Below are 23,391 nucleotides of genomic sequence, written 5' to 3'. Positions count from 1 at the left end.
TCCACAGGCTCATGTATGACTTGGGCCGGGGAGTTGGATTCCAAACCAAGGACAGGCAGCCGTATTAGGTATCTCAGAGCGAAGCCTAGTCAATACATTTGAAGGTGCAAAATGTTCTAAGTAACCCAAGTCTTCATGAGATCTGTTATTAGTTGATACATTTATGGGAAATTGACCCAATTATCAACCCTTTCAATTTCAAATCACATTTCCATTTCACGAAATCAGGCTTCAACAACGACACTAATAGACAGCTGGTTGTTTGGGTGTCCCATCAAATTTACTGCAACGAATAAGACCGACTATTAAGGTCCCTTGAAGATGGCCAGCAACTCTGAGGGTGTTGTCCTCGCCACTTATCCAGACTTGAAGGACAAAGTTGTCTTCTGTAAGCCTGCAGAAACTAATGCAATCTACTTTATTGTTTTCTTCTATACAAAGACCTGACAAATTTGAAATATCTTAGTGACTGGTATTGGCCAAAGTGGAGACCCTGGCCTTACTATGTGGGGGAATGGTGCCTCCATAGCACGGGTTAGGAGCAAAAATCTTTGGCTGCGACTTGAAACTGGAAGCCGCCAAAAGAACGCAAAAACGCCTTATTGGAGCCGACATCACTGTCACCCAAGCAGATGTGACTCTTAATAAGCGGGCGGTAGACGAATGTATCAAGAAATATGGCTGTATTGATGTCCTCATCAAGTGAGTAGCAGAATAACCTCCCAGTCCAGGCCCGCCGAAGCCTAAGTATAATTCGAAATTCTAATTGTCTCAAAGCAATGTAGGACGTTCAGAGCGTGGAGATCCCTCTGAGTTAACTGAGAGCGTTGGAACGATCAGACAAATATCAACCTTAAGTCCGTCTACCTAACGTGTCATCACATCCTGCCTATCATGGAAAAGCAAGGATCCGGAGCTGTAGTAAACATCTCATCTATCGCTGGTATTAGATACATTGGAAAATCACAGGTGGCATACTCTGCAACAAAGGCCGGAGTTATCCAATTCACTAAAGCCACTGCGGTCATCTATGCTCAAAGGGAGTTCGTCTTAATGTTGTGGTTCCTGGCCTCATGCATACTCCCCTCGTCACTGTCCTAGTGGACAAATATGCCAATGGTGACCTTGACGGATTCATTCAAAAGCGACACGATGCGGTTCCAACAGGTAAGATGGGCGACGGAATGCATATTGCTATGGCTGTCACATTCCTGGAATCTTCGCAGAGTCGATACATCAGAGGACAGAAGATCGTGGTGAATGGTGGCATCACATCTGCAACTGCATAACAGCACAACGACGAAGGTTACATGTCGAAATAAATAAAGTAGATTCTACACACTGGGTTTGGAATTTTCCAAGGACTGGTTGAGCTGTATTTAACCGCAGTTGGGGGTATATGAAGTCACCAAAACGGTTTGATAGTGGATAAAATTCATCAAAGGCAACGAGCGTCTAGGCTAGGTTAACATTAATGTTGTCTTGGTCCTCGTCGCAATTTGTCGCCATAAGCAGGTACCACCAGAACCATTCGATGGACCTTCCGCCCAAACTTGCTTTAGCAGGTGTATCCCAGAGTCCATAGATCCAATTGCATAGCATTCAACCTGCGCATACCAGCTATTGAATCGGCATTGAAGATTTGAATCAAATGCTTCACTTGCTGCAATGAATGCAGGCCAGTACAATGGAGAAGCCAATATTTGCCGCTCAACCTTGATTTTTTCAACAACCTCAATATTCGAAAGAACGCTCTCTACGAATGGCCTCAAATACCGATGGCCTAATAGCCTGATGTGTTGCGCAAAATAAATTATAATTGCTTGGTGAAAAGCTTGCGTCATGTGTCGAATGATTCCTGGGTTTGCCGCAGAGTTCGATAAATCGTCCGAAGTCGCTGAATTCGCTTTCCAATCCATTATTCTGTTTTCCAACTCATCACACCTATCAGCTAAAGGTGAAGGAATTTCAAGAGAGCCGGAAATTTGGCGCGCGGCTGCCGTTTCATTGACGAGCTGAGTTGCTTCATTGAGAAGGATAAGTAGGCTCTGGGGAATGGCATAGATGCCTTGATAGAGTTCTTGATCGGCTTCATGAAAAGCCGTTAGCTGAGATGGTACAAAGGACTCTCCTTGAATAACGCTTTCGGGTCGAAGTGGCGATACCGCTCCCGTAGGCTCGCGTGCTCCTGTCGAATTGGCATAATCACGGGTGGCAGTACTTTCATGGATAGTTCGTAAGTAGAAGTAAACGCGATGAAGGGCCTTCGCCTTCTTTGAATACTGTGACTTCCATTTGCCAATCTCAGTAATCAGTCTTTCAGCGGCATCCAGGTGCAAGCCGCAGCTTGCTGTGTCTCCGGACATAACCTTTTGGGGTAAAATATGTGAGAACCATAACTAAAGCCTGAACCTCATGTAGTACTCACATTGATAGAAATCATTGAGAGCATGGTTGCCAGAAGCTCTTTATACTTAGGCCGTTCGTACGATGTAGATCCCGCATTGACTGCGTCCTTCAAGAGCTTCATGGCTGTGCCGTGAAATCGCATAGCGTCTCTGCTCCACTTCCATGAAGCTTCGATTCCCGATTCAACCCGGACATGTTTCGACATATGGAACGCACTAATCGATAGTATTGAGTTCCGCAAAGCAGCGCGAATCTGGGAAGTGAAACCCTGAAGTGCCATTTCACCGGAACTTTGAAGAACACGTGGCAAGTGTACAGTTTTCCAGGGGCTTTTTGGGCTATCCAAGACAGCAAAAAAATGGATGACCCTGTTGCGATAGTAGTTCATCAAAAGGCGTTCATCCCGGGGGAGGTATTCAGGAGACACCGACCGCGGGACGGTGTAAGAAAGATCCACTTGGCAGTCGACAGAATTAGTATCATGGCTTTCACTAGTATCTGGAAAATGAATCGGCTCGGGAAGATGGAATTGATCCTGATCAGACTCCTCGGCCCTTCCGAGCGACAGGCGGTCAATTGGTTTCATAGAAGGCTCACTTATAGATGGCTTGCGGATGGTCCTCGGTCCATCCATCACCAAAGGATCATACAGAGGCTCTATTGACACATCCATTGGTGGTATGCCCGGCGGTGTACTGCCTACATCCAAGTATTCCGCCGCGCATGGCGATATTGATGTGGTAGTTTCCTCTTCACGGATGGGCGCCTGATCAACTGGAGATGACTCAAACTGGTCTCCAACATGTCCCGAACTTTGGGACTCAAAAACACCAAAGCCTCTAATGAATTTAGAAAAATCATTGTGGCGGCTCTTTTGCTGCGCATAACTTGGCTTTGAGGCATCGATAGCCACCAAGATATCATCCACCTCGTATGGAACGGACGGGTCTTTGCGTAATTAATGATATGCCCGGGAAAACATCCAAATTCTTAAAGGAAAGTACTCACTGCAGATGATGCGGCTCCTTTGTGACGTGCATTGATATGGTGCTTCGTTCAATTGTTGGGGGTTATCTTCAAGGCCGGAACCGGGTGTAAGCCAGTGAAGCCGCACGGCGTAACCGCCGCAAGTGATGTTCCTCTGACTGCATTGCCTGCAGCTTGGACGACCTTCATCACACTTGACTTTTCGAGCGCGACACGTCCAGCACCCTGTGAATGTCTTCTTATGCTTCCGGGGCCGACTGGCCGATTGGCTCACACGAGCTGACATCTAGTCCACGCCATGTCAACGTAGGAAATTCGACGGAAGGGCTGAGGCATTGCCTGTCTAGCATTCACTGAAGAAGTAGGAGGGAGCGATACTACTTGATTCATGTCCAACAGGAAGGACATGTTCGTCTCTTGCGGGGAAATGTGGGCCACAAACGAGCTCCCCCGCTCGTCATATCATGAGTGATCTGTCGTCCCCTTAGCGATTCCCCCATTGGTTCCTCGAGCCGCGTGCTGATCAATCAGAAACTGAATCGCAATAAACTGCCGTTTCTGCGATAACGCGTGATAAGCGAAGAATCCATTATCATTGGATCTCTCTAGTACACAGGAACTATCTGAAGCAACGTAGCACAAGATCGATTTTCTTGGAGTTATGCTATACTAATGTATGCTAAAGAGTGTATTTGGAATCGCAGAGCGTCGGTGGATATTTCCATAGGACTAAGACGACTTTTCTATGCATGCTCCCGGCCCAATTGCCTCCAATAACCTTTTAGCAGCTGGTAACTATTTGAAGCGCCACCACGTTTTCCGCCGCACTCAGGTCTTTGCGTAACTTGACATTGGTTAGAACAACTTTGTTGAGTTCGGTAAAGATAGAGCTTGCTCGGGACCAGCCCTAGCTTTAAGGTCTGCGGTATATCACTTCTAGAGCTCGCGTTGTCGTCGATCTGTCACCACGACGCCACGCCGCAGACGTCCTTTCACCACAAAATCCCAATTGTCACCATGGGGGAGCATACAAACACAGATTATGCCCTTGATGAGCCAATTGATTCACGCTTTGGACTGCGTCAAGGCTTGACGTCATACGGAGATGCTCATTTCTCTTTGTTGTTGCGGAAAGTATTTATCAAGGCGATTAGATATAGTGAGGAGGCTCTCGGGAAACCTATCATCGGTGTCCAAAGCTCAGTGATACATAATGGGAGCGACTCAGGGCAGACATACAATTTTCCTAAGTGGTCTAGATTTATTCACTAGATATCCTCTGTCTAACCCCTGAAAGGGTACGTGATGAGCAAGCATATTTGCCTCGATAATTCCACGTCTAATAGGATGCGCCGATTCCCTAAGGGCACTCAGTTGCCTGCACCAAAAGTATCTAACTAGCGGATCATTAAACGGTTTCAACTCCGAAAACTTGGCCGATCCAGTGACCATGTTGGCAAGTCAATCCACTTTCGCGACGTGGTTCCTCTGCATCAACCCACATAATTAGCACCAAGGTCTATATATCACGGGAGCGCGATAAGGAGACTTAACTATGTACTACATATGGGAAGGAAAGAGCGAGCCAATGAAGAGGCGGGGTTCATACGTGGGGAGCGAGGGGGCTGCTGGTGGGTAAAAGCTCCCAAGCTCGGCGAGTCACTTTATAACCACCCCTTGAGCTCTGCGTAGAGCCTGTGTAGAGCCAACTTGCCCTTTGCGTTGATAATATCTTTCAAATCCTCTTTCCCTAGACTCCGGGAGATTCTTGTCACCAAAGCGGACCCCTTTCCAAGCAATTGATCCATTAGCTGGCTAGTTCATAATGGCAAATCGCGAACGAACGCTCGACCAGCATGTGTACAGCATTAAAGACCTGGAACACTTTGGATCCCAGAATATGGCGAAGACTTATCGCGGCAAGTGCACCCTGATTTGGCATTGGAACTTCCAATAATATTTTACCCATCTCGTAGATTATTACAATGAGGGAGCCATGGACCTCAACACGTTCGTCCTCTTTCCTCGTCTGTTGAATAGAATATGCTCATCAAGCTGACATATCACCCGCAGCTTGAAGTGGAATGAGGCGGCATATGACCGGTATATGATCCGCCCCCGAGTTCTGCGTAACGTTTCGGCCCTCGACACCAGCACTTACATCCTGGGCTCGAAAGTCAAATTTCCGTTCGGGTTCTCTCCAACGGCAATGCAAACGCCGGCACACCCTGAGGGCGAAATCGCAACATCAAGAGCATGCGCTGCTTCAGATACTTTGATGGGCTTATCTAACTATTCCACCACTGAGCTCGAAAAGGTAATTGCTGAGGGTAATGGTAACCCGTACGTCATGCAGATAAGTTTGATTCTGAACAAACCTATGATGATCCAAATGATCAAACGTGCTGAAGGTGAGGCTGCAGCCATAGTTGGCAGATCAACTGACGATCGTCGTTGGACTTTGACTAACTAGCGTATCAGCTGCTGGCTACAAGGCGCTCTTCGTCACTCTTGACTGCCCGTACCTTGGACGCCGGCTCAACGAATTCCGGAACAAGTTTTCTCTGCCGGAGGGAATGACATATCCCAACCTTTTCCCCGGTGTGAAAGTGACCAATCTTGAGAATAGTGACCAAACAATGGCCTATGGTGAATAGCTCGGGGCTCCACAATTTCTGTCGCTTGGGATGATCTAATGTCTTTCCATAGACGAGACCCTTGAATGGGCTGATATCATGCCCTTTTTCCGAAAGTATACTCAGATGCAAATATGGGGTAAAGGCAGTAAGTGCAATATAATCCCAGGTCCAGAGTATCGGGTAATAAGAAAAGTGACTAAGACAAGGTTTCTCTTTGTAGTCTACACAGCTGCAGATGCCGAGTTGGCCATTGAGCATGGGTTCGATGGAATTATAATATCTAACCACGGTGGCAGACAGTTAGACGGCGTCCCTTCCACGCTTGATGTTCTCCGTGAGGTGGCCCCTCTGGCAAAAGGAAGAATTCATATCGCTATTGACGGTGGTATTCGTCGTGGCACGGATATTTTCAAGGCTCTAGCCCTCGGAGCTGATTTCTGCTTAGCTGGTCGGCCAGCTATCTGGGGCTTGGCTGTAAGTTGCGTCCACGATACCCAACAGTGGATCTTGAGTTAAGCTAATCAACCATAAATTCAAGTATAATGGTGAAAAGGGGGTTAAATTAGCTTTGGACTTGCTTTACGACGAGTTCAAATTATGTATGGCACTTTCTGGGTAAGCACCCGATTCAGTTCTCCCGGTCCCTTCATGGGTGCCTTTCTGACATACGATTGCATAGTTGTCGGAGTGCTTCAGAAATAAACAAAGACTGTATCTCGCTTCTGCAACCTGATGGGCGCTTGGCAAAGCTGTGATCTGCTCTTCTCTCCAAGAGCTAATAGCAGTCAATCTTGGTAGGTCATGCGAAATACCCACTCACTTTATAGCTCTTCATAGAGGGTCTTACTACCCATCGTCTATGAAAGTATCTGTGAATAACTGCTAGCTTGGTGGCTGACATTATCCCAACAGCGAAACGAGAGATACATATATACTTATGTACAGTATTGTGAGGAGATCACATATCCGAGCTCCACCTACATCAACTCAACTCCCTCAGATAGAACTTATAATCCTCATTATTATTGTGTTTGGACACACGTTCTCTTTTGCCATGCATATATGGAAAACACAATTATGATCTGTCAGTGCAGGGTACGGTGTCACCCAATTAGGCCTAGCGTCTCGCCTACTAGGAGTACCCATATATATCAGTTTGTATGAAATCAAGCTCCTCTTAGGTAGCTGGATAGCTCAATCTAAGTCAATCCATTGCCTTAACTAGGGTCCCTTGAGAGGTTACAGGCCCGGCGGGCTTCTCCTAAAGGTCCTAATATCTATCTACTTTTAGACCCGAGGAATGTACGCGCCGAGTGTATGAAAGCGCTCGATAACTGTAACTCACAGAAATCACCCTGGAACAAATTGGGTATAGCCTGCCTAGATATTTCCACCATTGACTCTAACCACCTGTCCTGAAATCCACGCGCTTCCCTCCGCCCACAGCAATTATATTAGGGGTATTCGCAATAACGTTGGCTCCTGAATACTTCTCTCTCTTCTACCTCAATCCAGGAACCGATTACTACGAAGGGCAAGACTACCAAGTTGGTCATGTCAAGCACTTATCTGCGAACTACGGGATGATTTGTCCCTCTTGGTTTGAATATTTTTATTGTTGCGAAGTGGCCGCAATGGCTTGCCGTAAGCGTTAACTACTGGCAGAATTGACCAGTGCGATGAGCCGTGTTCTTTGAGCAGAAACTAACTGACTTGATATGACGTAGTGCTGGAGTAAAAGCAACAATGGCGACGGAGTATATGGACAGGTAGTTGGGGGGATAACGTGGATTGTTCAATTTATGCAGAACCATCTGGGATAAGGCAGTTTTGGCTTTGCGTCGACAAATGGACCCACTGATTCAGCGTCTCCGACACCCTTTATGTTCTGAAATATGATTGGTACATATGATGTATATGTGGAGCATTGAATCAGCATTGATCCACCGCCCCTCGCAACCAGGGAACTATGCAGTGTATAGCGACTTCAGGATGAGATTAAGGTCAACATATCGCTCTTGATATCAAGAGAGTCAATGTATAAGGGGTTCTCGTAATCAAACTAAATCAATCATTTATTTCATAGACCCAGCGTAAACAGTGGAACGTCTCATAACTGTTCATTAGCAGACATATCATTCTTTCTCAATCGGGATACCATGAATCTATAGTGGCTGTTCCTTATTTAAATTCGCCGATCTTTAAAGTCGCCCCGTCCTCACTGCCATTTCTTCTGGCTTTCTCTAGGTATTTTGTTTCCGGAAGAGCCAGCTTTCTTGTGGACTTAGCATTCAAGGATCTATATTCTCTAGCATTATGGCTCCTCTTGAGGAAAAAGGCTCCATCTCAAGTTTCTCAGCCACCACCGGCGAAAATCAGGACTGAAGAGCCGGACCTCGAAAATAAGCCCACAGCGAAAAGTGCTGCACCGTCAGTTGTGGTCCAGCATCTCTTCCCCGAAACGGATTTTGATCGCGGCGTGGTAGGATGGGACGGACAGGATGACCCGAACAACCCACAAAACTTTTCTGCTGGCCGGAAATGGGGGCTTATATCGCTGATCAGTGCATTTACCTTTATATCGCCCCTTGCATCAAGCATGTTCTCCCCAGCGGTGAGCTACGTGGCTGTGGATTTGAAGGAGACCAACGAGACCATCCTATCCTTCACGGTCAGCATCTATATTTTGGGATATGCAGTATGTGCTCGATCATGTTCCACATTCATCAATCACTTCCAAAGGGTCGTCAGCGATGACATGCTTACCAGGAAATTCGCATATAGTTCGGACCCCTCCTTCTCGCCCCGCTCAGTGAGATATACGGCCGTCGCATCGTACTCGGAGCGGCCAACTGGTTCTTTGTGGCTTGGCAGATTGGATGTGCCCTTGCGCAGAACATCGAAACATTGATCATCTGCCGGTTCTTCGCAGGCATCGGAGGGTCCGCTTGCATTACTCTGGGAGCTGGTGTCATTGCAGACCTCATGCCGATTGAGAAACGTGGAATGGCAACATCTATTTGGGGCGTAGGCCCCTTGATAGGGCCGGTGGCTGGACCCATTGCGGGCGGCTTCCTGGGCGAAGAAGTCGGCTGGAGATGGGTATTCTGGGTTCTCCTCATTGCGAGCGGAGTCATGGCACTCGCAATCGAGGCCCTGAACCAGGAGACATATGCGCCAGTGCTTATCCGGAGGAAAACGGCAAAGCTGGCGAAGACACTCGGCCGAAGCGATTTGCGGAGTGCCTACGAAAAGAACCACGAACACGCCTCCGTCGGAGAGATCCTAGTCCAGGGCATGAAGCGGCCGATTTTATTGCTCGTGAAGTCACCAATTGTCCTGCTTCTGTCGCTCTATATGGTAAGAATGGTGGCTAAGCTGGGTGGCGTTTCGTCAATTTTGGCTAACTTTGACACCAGTCGCTCATTTACGGGCTCCTGTACCTCTTCTTTACCACCATACCTACTGTCTTCACTACCCAGTACGGCTTCTCCACGGGACTCTCAGGTCTCGCGTACCTGGGCATCGGCGTCGGCTTTATCCTTGGCCTGGGAAGCGTGGCCGCGACCAACGACCGGATCGTCGTAAAACTGACAGATCGCAAAGGCAAATACGAACCGGAGATGCGCCTGCCGTTGATGATTTTCTTTTCGTGCATCCTCCCGATCAGCTTCTTCTGGTATGGCTGGACGGCTGACAAGCACGTCCACTGGATTGCGCCGATTATCGGGATGATACCATTCGGCGTAGGTATGATGGGCGTCTATCTGCCCATCCAAGCGTACGTTATTGACTGCTATTCTGCGTACGCTGCATCTGCGAACGCGACGTTGACAGCTACGCGCTCACTGGTCGGCGCCCTCCTCCCCCTTGCTGGTCCGGCCATGTTTGAAGCCCTTGGGCTTGGTTGGGGAAATTCGCTGCTAGGCTTTCTGGCACTGGCATTTGTACCAATTCCATTGTTCTTTACTCGGTACGGCAAGGCGATTCGCGAGAAATGGCCGGTAGAGCTGTGATCGCGTGGAGCTGGAAGCAGCTTCATGACGTTGGCATCTCTTTAGAGCAGGCCCGGTTGTCGCAACGGGACAGCCGAGGCAACTATACCTAAGGTAATGTATAGATAATAGAGAGACTGAGGAATAGAGAATAAAGCGGGTTTGTTTTCCAATGTCAGCCGCGACATACATCGGACTAGTGTCAGAGAACCTCGTGGATTACAGACTGTACGTCCACGCCAACCAGGAGCTGCGGATACTGCGCAATAAACTCGGGCGTCAACCCCCAGCCATGCTCGCTCATGAAGGTCTTGTAAAAGTCTGCTCTTATGCGGAGTTCATTTTCCTCGTTTCTCTCCAAGAAAGGTTCCCCCCAGGGCCATCGCACCTTAGAACAGCAGGACAGCATTCCGAAGAGATCGTCACGAGAGTGCCGATGAATGTGCCATTGCCGAATCAGATTTCCTCGGAAACTCGGCCATGGAAGGAAATCCAGAATCATTGGGTGTACTATTTCCAGCTGCTCGATCGTGGGGCGCAAGAACAGGGGAAGGTTTTCGTATGTGGCGGGACTGGGTGCTATGAGCCACCGGGTGAGGAGATACACAAGCCAGCCGATACCAAGACGCTCCGGGTCGCGGAGTGGACGCCTTTGGGTTGCTTTGTTGATGTAGTCTGCGAGGGCGTTCGTCTTGGAGCCATAGAGTATGTCCAGTGGCGAGGATGGAATATCCGGACACGGAAGAATCTGTTCCAAGTGAAGAAACCATGGAGTAGACACGGTAGCGGTGTCGGAGAAGTCATCCTCATGTAATGGTAGGCGATTCCAAGAGCTATGGATGCCGGGCGGAAGAGATTCGGAAGGGGACCGAACGAGTGTCACTGGTGTACGCATTGCAAGAGGATCGGGAGGCACGTGGAGAGCATCAGGTATTTCCTGATCTGTGATCCCAGATTGGCCTGATATCAAATGCGTATTTTGGCCAGAGGCTAATCCTGCACAGTGTTCTGCACAGCGATGCGCGGACAGGTTCCCAACGGGTGTCCCGGGTTCGGTTACAGGCGAAGCATTAACGAACAAGAGTAACCTCTCCCTCCAGGCTAGGAGGGAATCATTTTGACTCCGTAGCCCCCTAATGAGCTGCAATAGTCGTCGGGTTCCCTCGTCGCTGTGATGTTGTTCACAGTGGGCAACTCGCTCTTCCAGCTGCGTGGTATAACGTAACTTCTTATCCCGCAGATTTTGCTGTGCCCGGCGGTCCCGAAGTCGTTTCTTTTCGGAGGAGGACATGGGAGACGTCTCATCCAAGCTCTGGCTTCGAGATTGCATTTTCTTGGTAGAAGTCGACAGAGTTATTGAACAATCAATTCCTCGAAAGCTTGCATAATTTCCGGCACTACGATCATCCGAGATGCATAAGCAACTATGATGCGCTTATGTGATTATGCCTCCATCATGTTCATGACTGTTCGTTGACACCTGCAAGTCCTTGGTTGCTACCTATATTCAATGCAGCTCCGCTTGGACGATTCAATTTCATATTGAACACGAGTCCCTATTGCTGCGTATTATGTCCTTACGATGGGTCATTTGGATTACCTTCAGCGTCGTGCTCGAGAAGGATTGAAAGCCTCTTCGCCACGACGACTCGACAGCAGCCAACAGGGAGACTCGAAAAGCCACCAGGTGAAGGTGAGCTATAAGAGGGATGACACGATTTACAACCTAAGAACATGGCACTTCTGCCCTACCAATGATATTCCACATGTGTTGGAATGCATTTTCTTTCAGCATAAAACATTGTCCACTAGCTTATATATCTCCATCATGAGGCCAGGAATCCCATCTCTTTCCACGCCCTGATGTAGCCTCTGGCTACGTCAGCACTCACGGGCCTCAAAGCGCGCATCGCAGCAGAATGTTCCTGTGCCTTGGTCGTGTCGAGAACCAGTCCACCACACGATAAGCGCTCAAAGTTCTGTTCAAGGAAGGGCACCAATCTCCGGGTTGGGTTCTCCGTCTCCGGCTTGGATGAGTGGGCCACCATACCGAGCCACTTTTGAAAAGGCATCCGTCGGTTAATCGGGATGTTCAGCGCCTCCGCTACAACGGATGATATCTCTTCCCATGGACGACCGACAGGGTCGTCAATGTGGTAGATGCGCGCCGGATGGGGCGCTGTCTTGTCGTCTTCGATGTATAACAGATCGGCCAGGATGGCCGCCACGGTATCGACCGGAATCCACCGCACGGTGCCGTCAAAGTCGGGCCATGCGCCCAAGGACTGTGCCGACTTGACGATGAAGGCGACCTGCTCGACGGTGTTCCACACCCCGCTCGTGGACGAGCCGGCAATCTGGGCGGGCCGAACAGCCATCGCTCGGAACAGCGCAGGATGTTTATGGAGCGTTTCGTCTAGCATGCGCTCGCACACCCATTTGCCTTCGCCATACCCGCCCGGCAGGACCCCGTCCATGTGGACAGGCTCTTCCGGCACGAGTCGCTCCTCTGAATGTCCCACCACACTCAGAGAGCTGACGAGCTGGAAGCCGACGCGACGGTGGACGGCCATGTCGCGCGCGAGATCAAGTAGGTTCCGCATGGCCTGGAACTGCGACGCAAACGCGAACAGCGATCGGGAGCCACTAAGTGGCCACGCGCTGTGCACAATGTGCGAGCCGTTCTGCGTGAGCCACTGGTACTCGGATGAGCTGAGACCCAGCTGCGGCTGGGCAGTGTCGGTGGCAACGATGCGCAGCTTCGCCCGCGCTTCGGGGGTCAGCTTGATGCCGCGGCTGGTAAACGCGTCGTCTTGGCGGGTTTCGACGGGCGTCGGACGGTGACGGTTGATACAGACGACCGTCTTGACCGAGGGACGCGCGGCGAGATTAGCGACAATGTGTGCGCCGAGACTGCCAGTCGCGCCGGTCACGATCACAACGGCTTCAAGGGATCCTGCGATGGTTTCAGTCGTGTACGACGGTTGCGCAGGCGTCCACCCTTCCGTGTATTCGGCGACGTACCTCTCTGCCTCGGCTTCTCGTTCCGTGACTTCTCTCTTCGTGGACTCAGACCGGGTGTCTGTAGGAGTGAAGTCGACTTCTGAGGTGGCAGTGTCGACGTCGGAGGCGGATGTGGATATGGGATGACTGTCTCCGCTCGACTCACTCACATCGTCGTTGTCATCCATATAGTCCTCCGCGATTTGTTCGGTACCTCGAGGCAAGGCGCTTGCGACAAGGGTGACAATGTCGCCCACCGTCAGGGCTGACAGTAACTCGGGCAGGTCGACCTTGCAGTGGAACGCCGTGTTCAACTCGCGCAGCAGCTCAATGCCCATCAGCGAGTCAATGCCGATATCAGCCGCCTCCGATTGGAGAGTAATAGTGCTGGGCTCGACACCCACGACGCTCGCAAGCACTCTCTTGACATCTACTGTGAGATTGGTCTTCAGCGACGGCGAGGACGCTTTGTTGGTATCCTTTTGCTTCTCCTGTGGTTTTTTCGGACTGCTCGCCACGGCAGTCTGAGGCACCTTGGGCCTTGGTGTGGGGTCCGTCACTGTGGCACTGCCGTTGTTCATGTTCAGGGCCCACTCGTCCTTTGTAAGATTCATCAGGAGCCTCTTCATCGATTCGACGCTCATGCGCGTATACTGCAGTCCCAGGATAACCTCGACGAGCTCTCCATTGGCGGCATTGAAGACGAACGCATCCGCCGTGTACACCTTGGCGGAGACCTGCGAGTGTCGCGCATACACATGCCACACGTCCTGCGTACATCCGGGCTTCAGGATTCCTCGGGGCGAGCGCATGACAAGCTCGACGTCGCTTCCAATGTGGATCTCGCCGGGCTTCGCATCCGACATGCAGTTCAGGAAGAGACCGGAGACCTGCTTGAACGAATCATGCAGGGCGATGTCCAGGAAGCTCTCGCCGCCATGTCGACGGTGAACGCGGCCCGCACATTCCTTCTTCTTGCCCACAACTGCGTGCATGGCGCTGTACTGTTCCGAGTACTCGATGAACTCGGAGAACGCGCGGTACACTTGCTTGCCCTGCAGGACGTCTACGTCCGGTCCGCCTGCCTCGGCCAGCAACGCGGCACAATGCTCGTAAGGGACCAGGCGCTCAAAACGTGAAAACTCGGAGATAAACTCCGGGTCTGTGGGCGAGCGGATGTGCAGACGCCCATGGAGATGTCTTCGGGGCAGAGTGCCGTCAGCGCTGGTGCTCGAGATGTTCAGCTGCCAAAGAGTGTGCTCTGCATCGAGCGCCTCGTAGTCTATCGAGACTTTCCGTGACGAGTCAACGCAGATGGGTGTCGGGATGTTCGCCTTGATCATCGTCGGTATCATCCCCTGTTCTTTCCAGTCCGGATGGAGACTGAAGAGGGCCTCGACAGCCATATCTGATTGGACGGTTCCGGACAGCACGGGCGCTGTATGGGCGAAGACATGGCCGGACACAAGCTTCTTGAACTTTTCAGATACCAGATTCACGCGGAAATACGGGCGCTTAGGGCTGTTGTCGCGGTAGCCGACGAACTCAAACAGAGGCACACTCTTGGGGTCGCTGATGGGGGAAGGTCGAGTCATACCAGCCGTCAGGTCAACGGCCGAATTGAACTCCATCCAATGCCGGGCCTTCTGGAATTGGTACGGCGGCAGGAGGATGTTTGCATAGTCGCTCGTCTGCCGAGAGTGATGTGCCCAGAGGGCGACGCGGACCCCGTGGTTCCAGAGCGAGACGGTGACGTCGGTGAGTCCGTCGAGACCCCTGTCGTTCGTGATGTTGACGGATTCGAAGTGATGCGATGGACTCGCCAGCCCGGCAAGCGCACGGCTCGCCATGACGGTAATGGTCGAACTCGAGCCCGCCTCGAGGAAGATAGCAGAAGGGTGTTTCTTGGCAAGACGGTGGATAGCGTGAGAGAAGCAGACGGGTTTGCGCATGTGGTCTGGGACGAACTTGGGGGTAAATGGGCCAGTAAAGGCTGACTCGGTCGCCCGCTCTAGCGGAATTGAAGGCTCGTGGAACTCGAGCTCGTTGCCGACCTGCTCGAGACGGTCGAGCAGCGGATCTACGAGGGAAGAATGGAACGCGTTGGTGACGTTGAGCCGCTTATTCCTCAGGCCCGCAAACTTGCCCTTGTTATTGGTGATGCTTTCAGCCACGGCATTGATGGCCTGGACAGATCCCGCTAAGGTGAAGCTCCGGGGACCATTGTAGCACGCGATGCTGGCGGGGTGGTCAAATTCTTGACCAGTATGCTCGAGGAGGCTCTGGACAAGCGACTCGTCGCCTTCAACAGCCATCATGGCTCCCTTCTCATCGCCCCAAGCATCACGCACGAGCTCAGCACGACGCGCGACAAGGGCGAGGGCATGCTTGAGACTCAGTACACCGGAGATGCACAGCGCAGTCAGCTCGCCAAAGCTGTGGCCGACGACACTCACGACCTTGCCGGACAGACCACAGTCCATCCAACTCCGGGAGGTGGCATATTGCATAGCGAAGAGCGCCAGTTGGAGTCGTACGGGATCGGGTAAGGGCGTGCGAGCGAAGATGTCAGGGAAGATACTTGACAGGCCCAGCTCCGCCTGCACAATGCGATAGCATGCATCGAGATGGTGGCGGAGGACGGCAATGCTGTTGTACAGCTTGCGGTCAAGACCGACGAATGTCGAGACCTGGCCGCCAAAACACAGCACGACGGGTGGTTCGGCTTGCATGTCCGTGATGCTGTGTTCAGAGATGCTTCCAAGCGCGTCATGGAGCTCACCCACCGAGCGACAGCGGAGAACATACCGCTTCGGTAAGTCTGGGTTGCTCTGCCGATTGATGTTGAAGGATAGATCGGCCAACGCCGAGTCAGACTGGCGTTTGACAAAGGTAGCGAGTTTGGAAGAGTATTCCTGGATGGCACGTGCATCCAATCCAGAGATAAGGAAGGGAAAGCGTCCGTCGAGCTTCTTGATAGATGCTACAGGCTGACGCCCGTGGGGAGATGGCGGAGCTGCCACAACCATGGCGGCATTGGACCCCGAAGCCCCATAGTTGTTGATCAAGACTCTCTTATTCCGCGAGTCCCAATTTCGTAGCGAGGTCACAACCTCCATCATATCCGAATCAGCAGCGGCAATAATCGCCGGGTTCAGCGTGTTGAAGCTAGCCTGCGGCGGGATGAACCCCTCATGTATCATCATTAAGACCTTGATTAGTGAGATCACACCTGAAGCGCCCTCCGTGTGACCTATATGTCCCTTGACCGAACCTACTGGCAATGGATGCGGGCGGATTGGGCCTCCAACTGCCCTCCGCAGCGCTGCCCACTCAGCTGGATCGCCCACGGCCGTGCCGGTGCCATGGGCCTCGACGAGCGCGATGTCGGGGGCCGATAAGCCCGCCTTCTTGACGACATCCCCGAACAGCTGCTCCAGCGATGGAGAGTTTGGCACGAAGATAGGCGTTTGATTGGAGTTCTGATACACTGCCGAGCTGGCCAGCTTGCCGAGGATAGGGTTGCCGTCGGCTCGTGCGTCCGCCATACGCTTGAGCAAGACACAGGCAATGCCCTCGGCGCGGCAGTACCCATCACCCTTCTCGTCGAACGGCTTGCATTGGCCTGTCGGGCTCAGGAAACTCGCAGCCGTCAGGTTCTGGAACCAATGCGGGTTCGTCAGGATACAGACGCCGCCGGCAAGCGCTGCGTAGCACTCACCGGTACGCAGACTGGTACAGGCTGAGTGGATGGCCACAGCCGACGATGAACATGCCGTATCGTAGGCAATGGCGGGGCCGGTCCAGCCGAAATAGTTTGCCACGCGGCCTGGGAGGTAGCTCTGCAGGTTGCCGGTGGCCATGAAGGCGTTGAGGGGATGCGTGGCTACATTGTGCTCGTAGTCGACCGACGGGGTGCCAATATATACACCAACGTGATTGCGGTCTTTCGTCTCCTGGCTCGCCCGCGAGGCCTCAGTGAACAGGCCGGCCTGCTCTACGGCTTGGTACGCCGCTTGGAGAAGCAGGCGATGCTGGGGGTCCATGGCTGCAGACTCGCGCGGACTGCGCTTGAAAAACTTGTGGTCGAACGCATCAACGTCGCGCACAAAGTTGCAGAAGTAATCGCGGGTGTCGGGCACGCGGAAGAGGGAGTCGAAGTTCAACCGGTCTTGCGTCACCTTCTCATGCTGCGAGGTGCCCTTCCGAAGAAGCTGGGAGAACTCGTCTAGATCGTCAGCCCCGGCAACTTTGATGGACATGCCCACGATGGCTATTGAATCGTCGTCATCTTCCTTTTGCTCGGCGTCGTCGTCCGCGCTGCTGGACGGTTCGTGAACGTCGGCGAAGTGCACCGTCGTCGATCCTATGTCGCGGATGAGAGTTGGGGGTAGACAGCGATCAGGACCAAAGGTGATCACTGATCCCTCCCTACCACTGAGATATCCGCTCTTGACGGACGCAAACGTGTCGTACCAATTGCACTGCCGCACAAACAAGGTCTCCAGGGCATGCTCATGAAGAGAGCCATCACCAGGCCCGAGCGGCTTACCGTCGCCAGCGTTGGTGAAGGTCGTTGATGCCAGGTGATCGGTCTGGGGAAAGCAAAGACCTTGCCTCCCGTTGCAGAAGGCGATGAGCTCTTGGATCTTCTTTTTGGACTGCGGCTTTGGGCTGTGCAGCTCGCCGCGAAAGCCCGTGTCGGATAGGACGATTCCCGCAGCACGAGCCTTGCGAATGAACCGCGCTGCAGCGCGCTCCGAGACCGTGACCGTAGCTCGGGCTTCATCAAACAGCACGGAGAAGTAGGCTTCGGCGGACATGCTTTCGATAAGACGGCGCAGGTCTTGCTGCTGCTTCGGATTCGTCCATGCAACAGCGTAGGTCTTGTGCGGGTTCCACTTTTCCTGCGCGTCACTCAGAGTGCCTGCGAGCATTGCCAGGCGCACGGCGATGGCGCCGTACTCCGCGAGCTCGTCCATGTTATGCGCACTCGCCACAGCGTAGGAACCCAGGAGACCCATACAGAACCCAAGGGCGGGTATCTTTTTGGCCACCAGCGCTGCATGTGGATCAGACTTGTCACCGTCGCTGGTGGTTTGGAGATATTGATTGTACTCGGTGAGCTGTGCGAGCACAATCAACGGCACAAATACGGACCCCGGAAGTGCCCCGTTTTCCTCCCCCAACGGCTCCGACGTATTGCTTTCGAGCCATGCGACGAGGTCTTCGAGGAGCTGTCTCCCCTGGGGACCAACGGCGTCTGTGATCTCCGGGAGTGCTTTGGCCAGGGCATCCCAATACTGGGGCAATTCTGCCGCAGTCTTGAGGACCCATTGGCGAGACGACTTTTCTCGCAACCGGGTCTTGATCTCACTTATGGCAGGATGGCTATAAGCAATCTGTGACCCGAAGAGGAACAAAGATTGGGCTATATTCGTCATTGTCATTGTCTTGTTGCTCGAATGACGAGATTTGAATCACTGCGTACGAGAACCCTGGTCGAGATATACAGCACCGGGGCCAGCATTTATTATGCACTCAGACCGGCGGGGTCATTCCGAGTCGATTTCTCTACGGAGTCCGCTCTACGGAGTCCTGGATACGGAGCTAACGCGAAGGATGGGTTTATCTCAAACCGCCCGCTGCGCCAGTGGCCTTGCTTCCGCTCGCCGTGAGATACACTAATATGGCTGATGTCAGCCCTAGTGCTTCGACAAGCCCTTGCTGCATAGAGGCTCTACAGGCAACCGATCCTGCACGCTGTACGGTATGGTAAATCGTCCTCGTGTTGGATGCCATCCTACAACTACCTACTTACGGACGACTAACTTTTTAGCCGCGGGCCGGACCGTCTACCACTGCGCCACCAATTTCCTTTGGCCCACTCGACAGCCTCGGCCGCGTGGTGGATCGTCTGGATGGCCTGATCCGCCCTTCGGTGGATTACGCTGTAGCTTGCGATCTATGACGTTGCATTTTGAGTGACGTTCTGCAATTACACGTGTTTTTAACCGTATGATACTGTCCTTCGTACGCTGGATTATGCCTAACGATCCTATACTTCCGATGCCCGAACGGGATTCAAGCCCTGACTGATGATTGGCCCACCCGGTCTGATCCACAGATGCCATCACGTGAAGCTGTTGTTGACCTCCAACATGATCCTTCCGATGCTTCCATCTTGCTCTCTCTTACGATGCGGGCTATACTGCATCATCTGTTGGGGTATCTTTCGACGTTCACAGGTTGACTGCAACTACCGTAATGGCGCCGGCTATCTCAGGCAACCAGCGGGTATGGTCGCGCAGGGAAGTCGAGGGGTTGATCGCCGATGGGCGCAAGATCATCATCTTGCGGGATCAGGTCCTCAAGGTCGACGCTTGGCTTCCGTATCACCCAGGAGGTGATAAGTCCATCCTGCACATGATAGGGCGGGATGCCACGGACGAAATCACCGCACTACACTCCAGAGAAGCCCAGGCTCTGATGCAGAGGTATGTGATTGGAAGAATACAGGGCAGATGGGAGAACTTCCTGCCGCCAATCCAGGGAGGCACCTTTAGACCGCTGGCATGCAAGTCCACCGAGGATGAGGGGCTACCGGACGACGAAGATGCTAGCTCGTCGGGAAGATCGACTCCAACATCCGTCTTTGATGCAAGAGGCGAGGTCCGCCGACGTGCAGGCAACGATACGCCTCTCTCTCAAGTCTCATCCGGCTCATCCTCGCCGGAGCGGGGGCAGTTTAAATCTAAAGAAGCATGCGTTGCGCACGCGATCTCATCCGACCTCTCCAAATATCCTTCTCTCGATCTAAGCTCCCAAGACCGTGTCATCGCCAAGTACCGCCAGCTCGACGAGGACCTGCAAGCCGCGGGCCTCTACAAGTGCCCGTATAGCGCCTACGCGGTAGAGTTCACGCGATACTTGACACTGTATGCGCTCTTTTTGACATGTCTTCACTACCATTATTACGCCCTCTCCGGCCTGTTCCTGGGCTTACTCTGGCACCTGCTGGCATTCGTCGTACATGATGCAGGCCACCTCAGCATCACCCATGGATTTCACACGGACAGCTGTATCGGGATCTTCGTTGCCGACTTCCTGGGAGGACTTTCTGTCGGCTGGTGGAAGCGGAATCATAACGTGCATCACATCACCACCAACTCCCCCGAGCACGATCCTGACATCCAACACATGCCGTTCTTTGCCATCTCATCTCGATTCTTCAGCTCCCTACACTCGACCTACTACAACCGCCAGATGAAGCTCGATGCCGCTGCGCGGGTTTTCATCAAATACCAGCATTACCTCTACTACCCTATCCTGCTCTTTGGCCGGTTCAACCTGTACCGCCTCGCATGGTCCTACCTTCTTGATCCGGCGCAGGCGCCGCGGAAAGGCACCGCTTGGTGGCATCGATACCTGGAAATGGCCGGCCAGGTGGTCTTTTGGTACTGGTACGGCTACCGGACGGTCTACCTCTCGATCCCTACGTGGCCGTCCCGCGTGGCGTTTCTGTTGATTTCGCATATGGTCACGGCCCCGCTGCACGTCCAACTCACGCTCAGTCACTTTGCCATGTCGAGTACTAATCTGGGCACGCACGAGTCGTTTGCGCAGAAGATGGTGCGCACGACGATGGATGTCGACTGCCCGCCCTGGCTGGACTTTGTGCATGGGGGACTCAACTACCAAGTCGTGCACCATTTATTCCCGCGCCTCCCGCGACATAATCTGCGCCGGGCGCAGCCGTTTGTCAAGGCGTTCTGCGACGACGTCGGCATTCCGTACGTCATTTTTACTTTTACACGGGGGAACCAGGAAGTCATTAGTCGACTGGGCGAGGTTGCGGACCAACTGAAGGTGTTGGAGGAATGCCGCAAAGTCGCAGCAAAGGATTTGATCGAGGGTCGCCACAGCCATTGATTTTCGCCGTACACCATCTTGGCTTACCCCTGCATAATGTCATTGACTACCGAGGTACTTCTAGCCTAGATTAAGGTATATTCTGTAATGAGGGACAGCCGATACTTTTACGTAACTTGCTGGTGAGACCTAAGCAGTGTCTTCCTATTTTCCGATGTCAGCTGCTGGTGTATCAGATATCTGACAGGGAACTGTGGAGTCGTGATTCCGCTGTAATGGATAACATGTGCAAACTTCAGGCCCCAGCAGTCATACTACTCTGATTAATACGATCGATCGAGCCGCAAGACACTAAATCCTTCAGAGCGGGTCGACTGCACTAATGCAAGAGTACTATAATAGCACTAGTTAGGTAGTTAGCTCACGTCAACTGCAAAATACCAACAGGATGACTTGCACTAGTCATGCACACGATGAGATGGTGTTTTCCGTACGGAGTGCAGATATTATATGAACACATGGATACCCGTATCTTTACGGCTGTTGTCGCAACTGCTCTATGATCTCACCATCCATGACCATGTCTCCCTCCAACACAAGTGAAGGGCCCAAGGTGGCCATCGTCGGCGGCGGCCTGATTGGCGTGATCCTCGGTCTCGGTCTCGCCCATCGCGACATCCCCTTTACAATCTACGAGCGTGCGGCAGACTGGCACGAGATCGGGGCTGGCGTCGCCCTGACCAGCGTCGCGCAGGCAAGCATGCAGCGTCTCCATCCGGAGGTCCTACCGGCCCTGCGCCGGGTCGCCAAAGCCAACCACTTTGGCTTCTGGGACGGCTTCCACCCGCCGACTAAGGAGGCTGCGCAGGCCCAGGACGCGCTGCACTTCCTGCTCGATGCCCCCGGTACCGACTACTGGTGCTGCATGCGGTCGCAGTTTCTCCGTGAGCTGGTCGCGCTGCTCCCCGAGGGCGCGACCTGCTTCAACAAGGAGCTCGAGAGCTACGAGGATGATGCAGACCGAGAGCAGGTGGTTCTGCGGTTTACCGACGGGACGACGGCTGAGGCGGATGCTTGTGAGTTTTGGCGCGTCTCCTCTCGTCCTCGCATACTGACAGCGCAGTACTCGGATGCGATGGGATCCATTCGCGCACCCGCCAGCTCCTCCTGGGCGAAGATAGCCCCGCCGCGCACGCGAGCTTCACGCACCAGCTGGGGTACCGTACCGTGCTCCCGATCGCGGAAGCCATGGAGGCCCTGGGCGACGCCAAGGGCGGGAGCGACTTTTGCATTCATATCGGCCCGAATGCCTACGTGCCTTCGTATCCGGTGAGTTGGCCGCGGCGAAGAGGTCATCCGCCCGGGACTGACAAAGTGCTAGATGCTCAACGGAACCGAGACCGTCCTGAACCTGACGACCGTCATCTACACGCCAGACCCCTGGTCCCACGGCGAGAAGATGGTTGCGCCTGCCACGCACGACGAAGTCGCCCAGGTCTTCGCGGACTGGAGCCCGCCCATCCGCGACCTAATTGCCAAGTTCCCGCAGAAGCTCATGAAATGGGGCATCTTCGACATGGCCGATCGCCCGGCACCAACATACGCGCGCGGCCGCGTCGCCATCCTCGGTGACGCGGCGCATGCGAGCACCCCATTCCTCGGGGCCGGCGGTGCCATGGGAATCGAGGATGCGCTAGCCATGGCGTCGGCCATGCAGAGGGTGCGTGAGGCGCCGTCGAGTCCCGGGGCTATCCCGGCCGCGCTACAGGCGTTCAGTGCCGTGCGCATCGGGCGGTCCCAGTGGTTGGTGCAGAGCTCACGCGAGATGGGCGTAATCTTCCAGTGGCGGGATCCTGCGGCTGGGAATGACGGCGAGCGTTTTAGGGCTGAGGCGGAGTGGCGGACGAGGAAGATCTGGGAGTTCGACGTGGATGACATGGTAGGGCAGATTCGGGCAGAGTTTGAGCAGCGCACGGAGTAGGACTGGATCCTGGTTTCTACAGAGTGCACTGTAGCGTATGCCGGATTTTCATGTATAACTGCTAGGCAATACCTAATGCCTCCAATAAGTACCCACATGGAACCTTTGTCCTGTAACGTACGGCGTATTGCAAGTCATGACACTGTCCGTGGAGCCTCGAGGTGGTTTGTCAGATCCAGTTAGCCTGAATAGGCGACGATTGACTTACGTACTCTCAAGGCTAGTGTAATTGCACCATGCAACAATCCTAATCCAGTACACCATCCATGGTTGTGTAAACCTGGCTGGACTGCCTTGGCTCGAGCTGCTGACACGGAGGATATCCCGTATATGTGGATATCTCTCTTATCCACCCAGGTATTCTTCCAATCAAGGAGAGTGGCAGTATCTCGAGACCAACAGAGTGTGCGTCTATAGCGCCGTAATAATGCAGTGGGGTTGAGGTGTAGGCCTGACCCGTCACTACTAGGTAGTGTCTTGATGCTGAGATGGCTGCCGTCCTCAA

The 23,391-nt window shown here is 53.0% G+C and overlaps 7 protein-coding genes across 7 annotated transcripts; 4 read left to right on the top strand and 3 right to left on the bottom strand.

Moving 5' to 3' along the window:
• Positions 1-1,460: 1,460 nt before the first annotated feature.
• Positions 1,461-3,682, bottom strand: BDV59DRAFT_191830 (Zn(II)2Cys6 transcription factor; the record flags this gene model as incomplete). Its single annotated transcript, XM_073691956.1, has 3 exons — positions 1,461-2,369; positions 2,429-3,357; positions 3,418-3,682. 3 exons carry the CDS (start codon positions 3,680-3,682, stop codon positions 1,461-1,463), a joined length of 2,103 nt encoding a protein of 700 aa, XP_073550102.1.
• Positions 3,683-5,221: 1,539 nt separating this feature from the next.
• Positions 5,222-6,790, top strand: BDV59DRAFT_191829 (alpha-hydroxy acid oxidase; the record flags this gene model as incomplete). The annotated part of the gene is made up of 8 exons (XM_073691955.1): positions 5,222-5,315; positions 5,373-5,406; positions 5,470-5,807; positions 5,878-6,045; positions 6,106-6,180; positions 6,256-6,509; positions 6,574-6,650; positions 6,715-6,790. 8 exons carry the CDS (start codon positions 5,222-5,224, stop codon positions 6,788-6,790), a joined length of 1,116 nt encoding a protein of 371 aa, XP_073550101.1.
• Positions 6,791-7,781: 991 nt separating this feature from the next.
• BDV59DRAFT_211638 (MFS transporter) lies at positions 7,782-10,278 on the top strand (the record flags this gene model as incomplete). Its single annotated transcript, XM_073695848.1, has 4 exons — positions 7,782-7,804; positions 8,367-8,733; positions 8,820-9,395; positions 9,455-10,278. 4 exons carry the CDS (start codon positions 7,782-7,784, stop codon positions 10,049-10,051), a joined length of 1,563 nt encoding a protein of 520 aa, XP_073550100.1. The 3' UTR covers positions 10,052-10,278.
• BDV59DRAFT_200004 (DUF3425 domain-containing protein) lies at positions 10,233-10,925 on the bottom strand (the record flags this gene model as incomplete). The annotated part of the gene is made up of 1 exon (XM_073693474.1): positions 10,233-10,925. One exon carries the CDS (start codon positions 10,923-10,925, stop codon positions 10,233-10,235), a length of 693 nt encoding a protein of 230 aa, XP_073550099.1.
• An 816-nt stretch (positions 10,926-11,741) lies between these two features.
• On the bottom strand, positions 11,742-18,635 carry BDV59DRAFT_173720 (uncharacterized protein). Its single transcript, XM_073688947.1, has one exon. The coding sequence runs from the start codon at positions 18,481-18,483 to the stop codon at positions 11,857-11,859; it is 6,627 nt and encodes a 2,208-aa protein (XP_073550098.1). The 5' UTR covers positions 18,484-18,635; the 3' UTR covers positions 11,742-11,856.
• Positions 18,636-19,080: 445 nt separating this feature from the next.
• Positions 19,081-21,394, top strand: BDV59DRAFT_173719 (fatty acid desaturase-domain-containing protein). Its single transcript, XM_073688946.1, has 2 exons — positions 19,081-21,309; positions 21,363-21,394. The coding sequence occupies exon 1, from the start codon at positions 19,301-19,303 to the stop codon at positions 20,963-20,965; it is 1,665 nt and encodes a 554-aa protein (XP_073550097.1). The 5' UTR covers positions 19,081-19,300; the 3' UTR covers positions 20,966-21,309; positions 21,363-21,394.
• Positions 21,395-23,038, top strand: BDV59DRAFT_173717 (FAD-dependent oxidoreductase). Its single transcript, XM_073688945.1, has 3 exons — positions 21,395-21,981; positions 22,029-22,234; positions 22,287-23,038. Exons 1-3 carry the CDS (start codon positions 21,465-21,467, stop codon positions 22,884-22,886), a joined length of 1,323 nt encoding a protein of 440 aa, XP_073550096.1. The 5' UTR covers positions 21,395-21,464; the 3' UTR covers positions 22,887-23,038.
• The last annotated feature ends 353 nt before the right edge of the window (positions 23,039-23,391 follow it).

The sequence above is a fragment of the Aspergillus ambiguus genome, assembly GCF_047715705.1.
Source record: "Aspergillus ambiguus strain CBS 117.58 unplaced genomic scaffold BDV59scaffold_7, whole genome shotgun sequence".
In the NCBI taxonomy this organism is placed as follows: Eukaryota; Fungi; Ascomycota; class Eurotiomycetes; order Eurotiales; family Aspergillaceae; genus Aspergillus; species Aspergillus ambiguus.
Note: the sequence above shows the minus strand (reverse complement) of the source record. Positions and strands in the feature narration are given on the sequence as shown.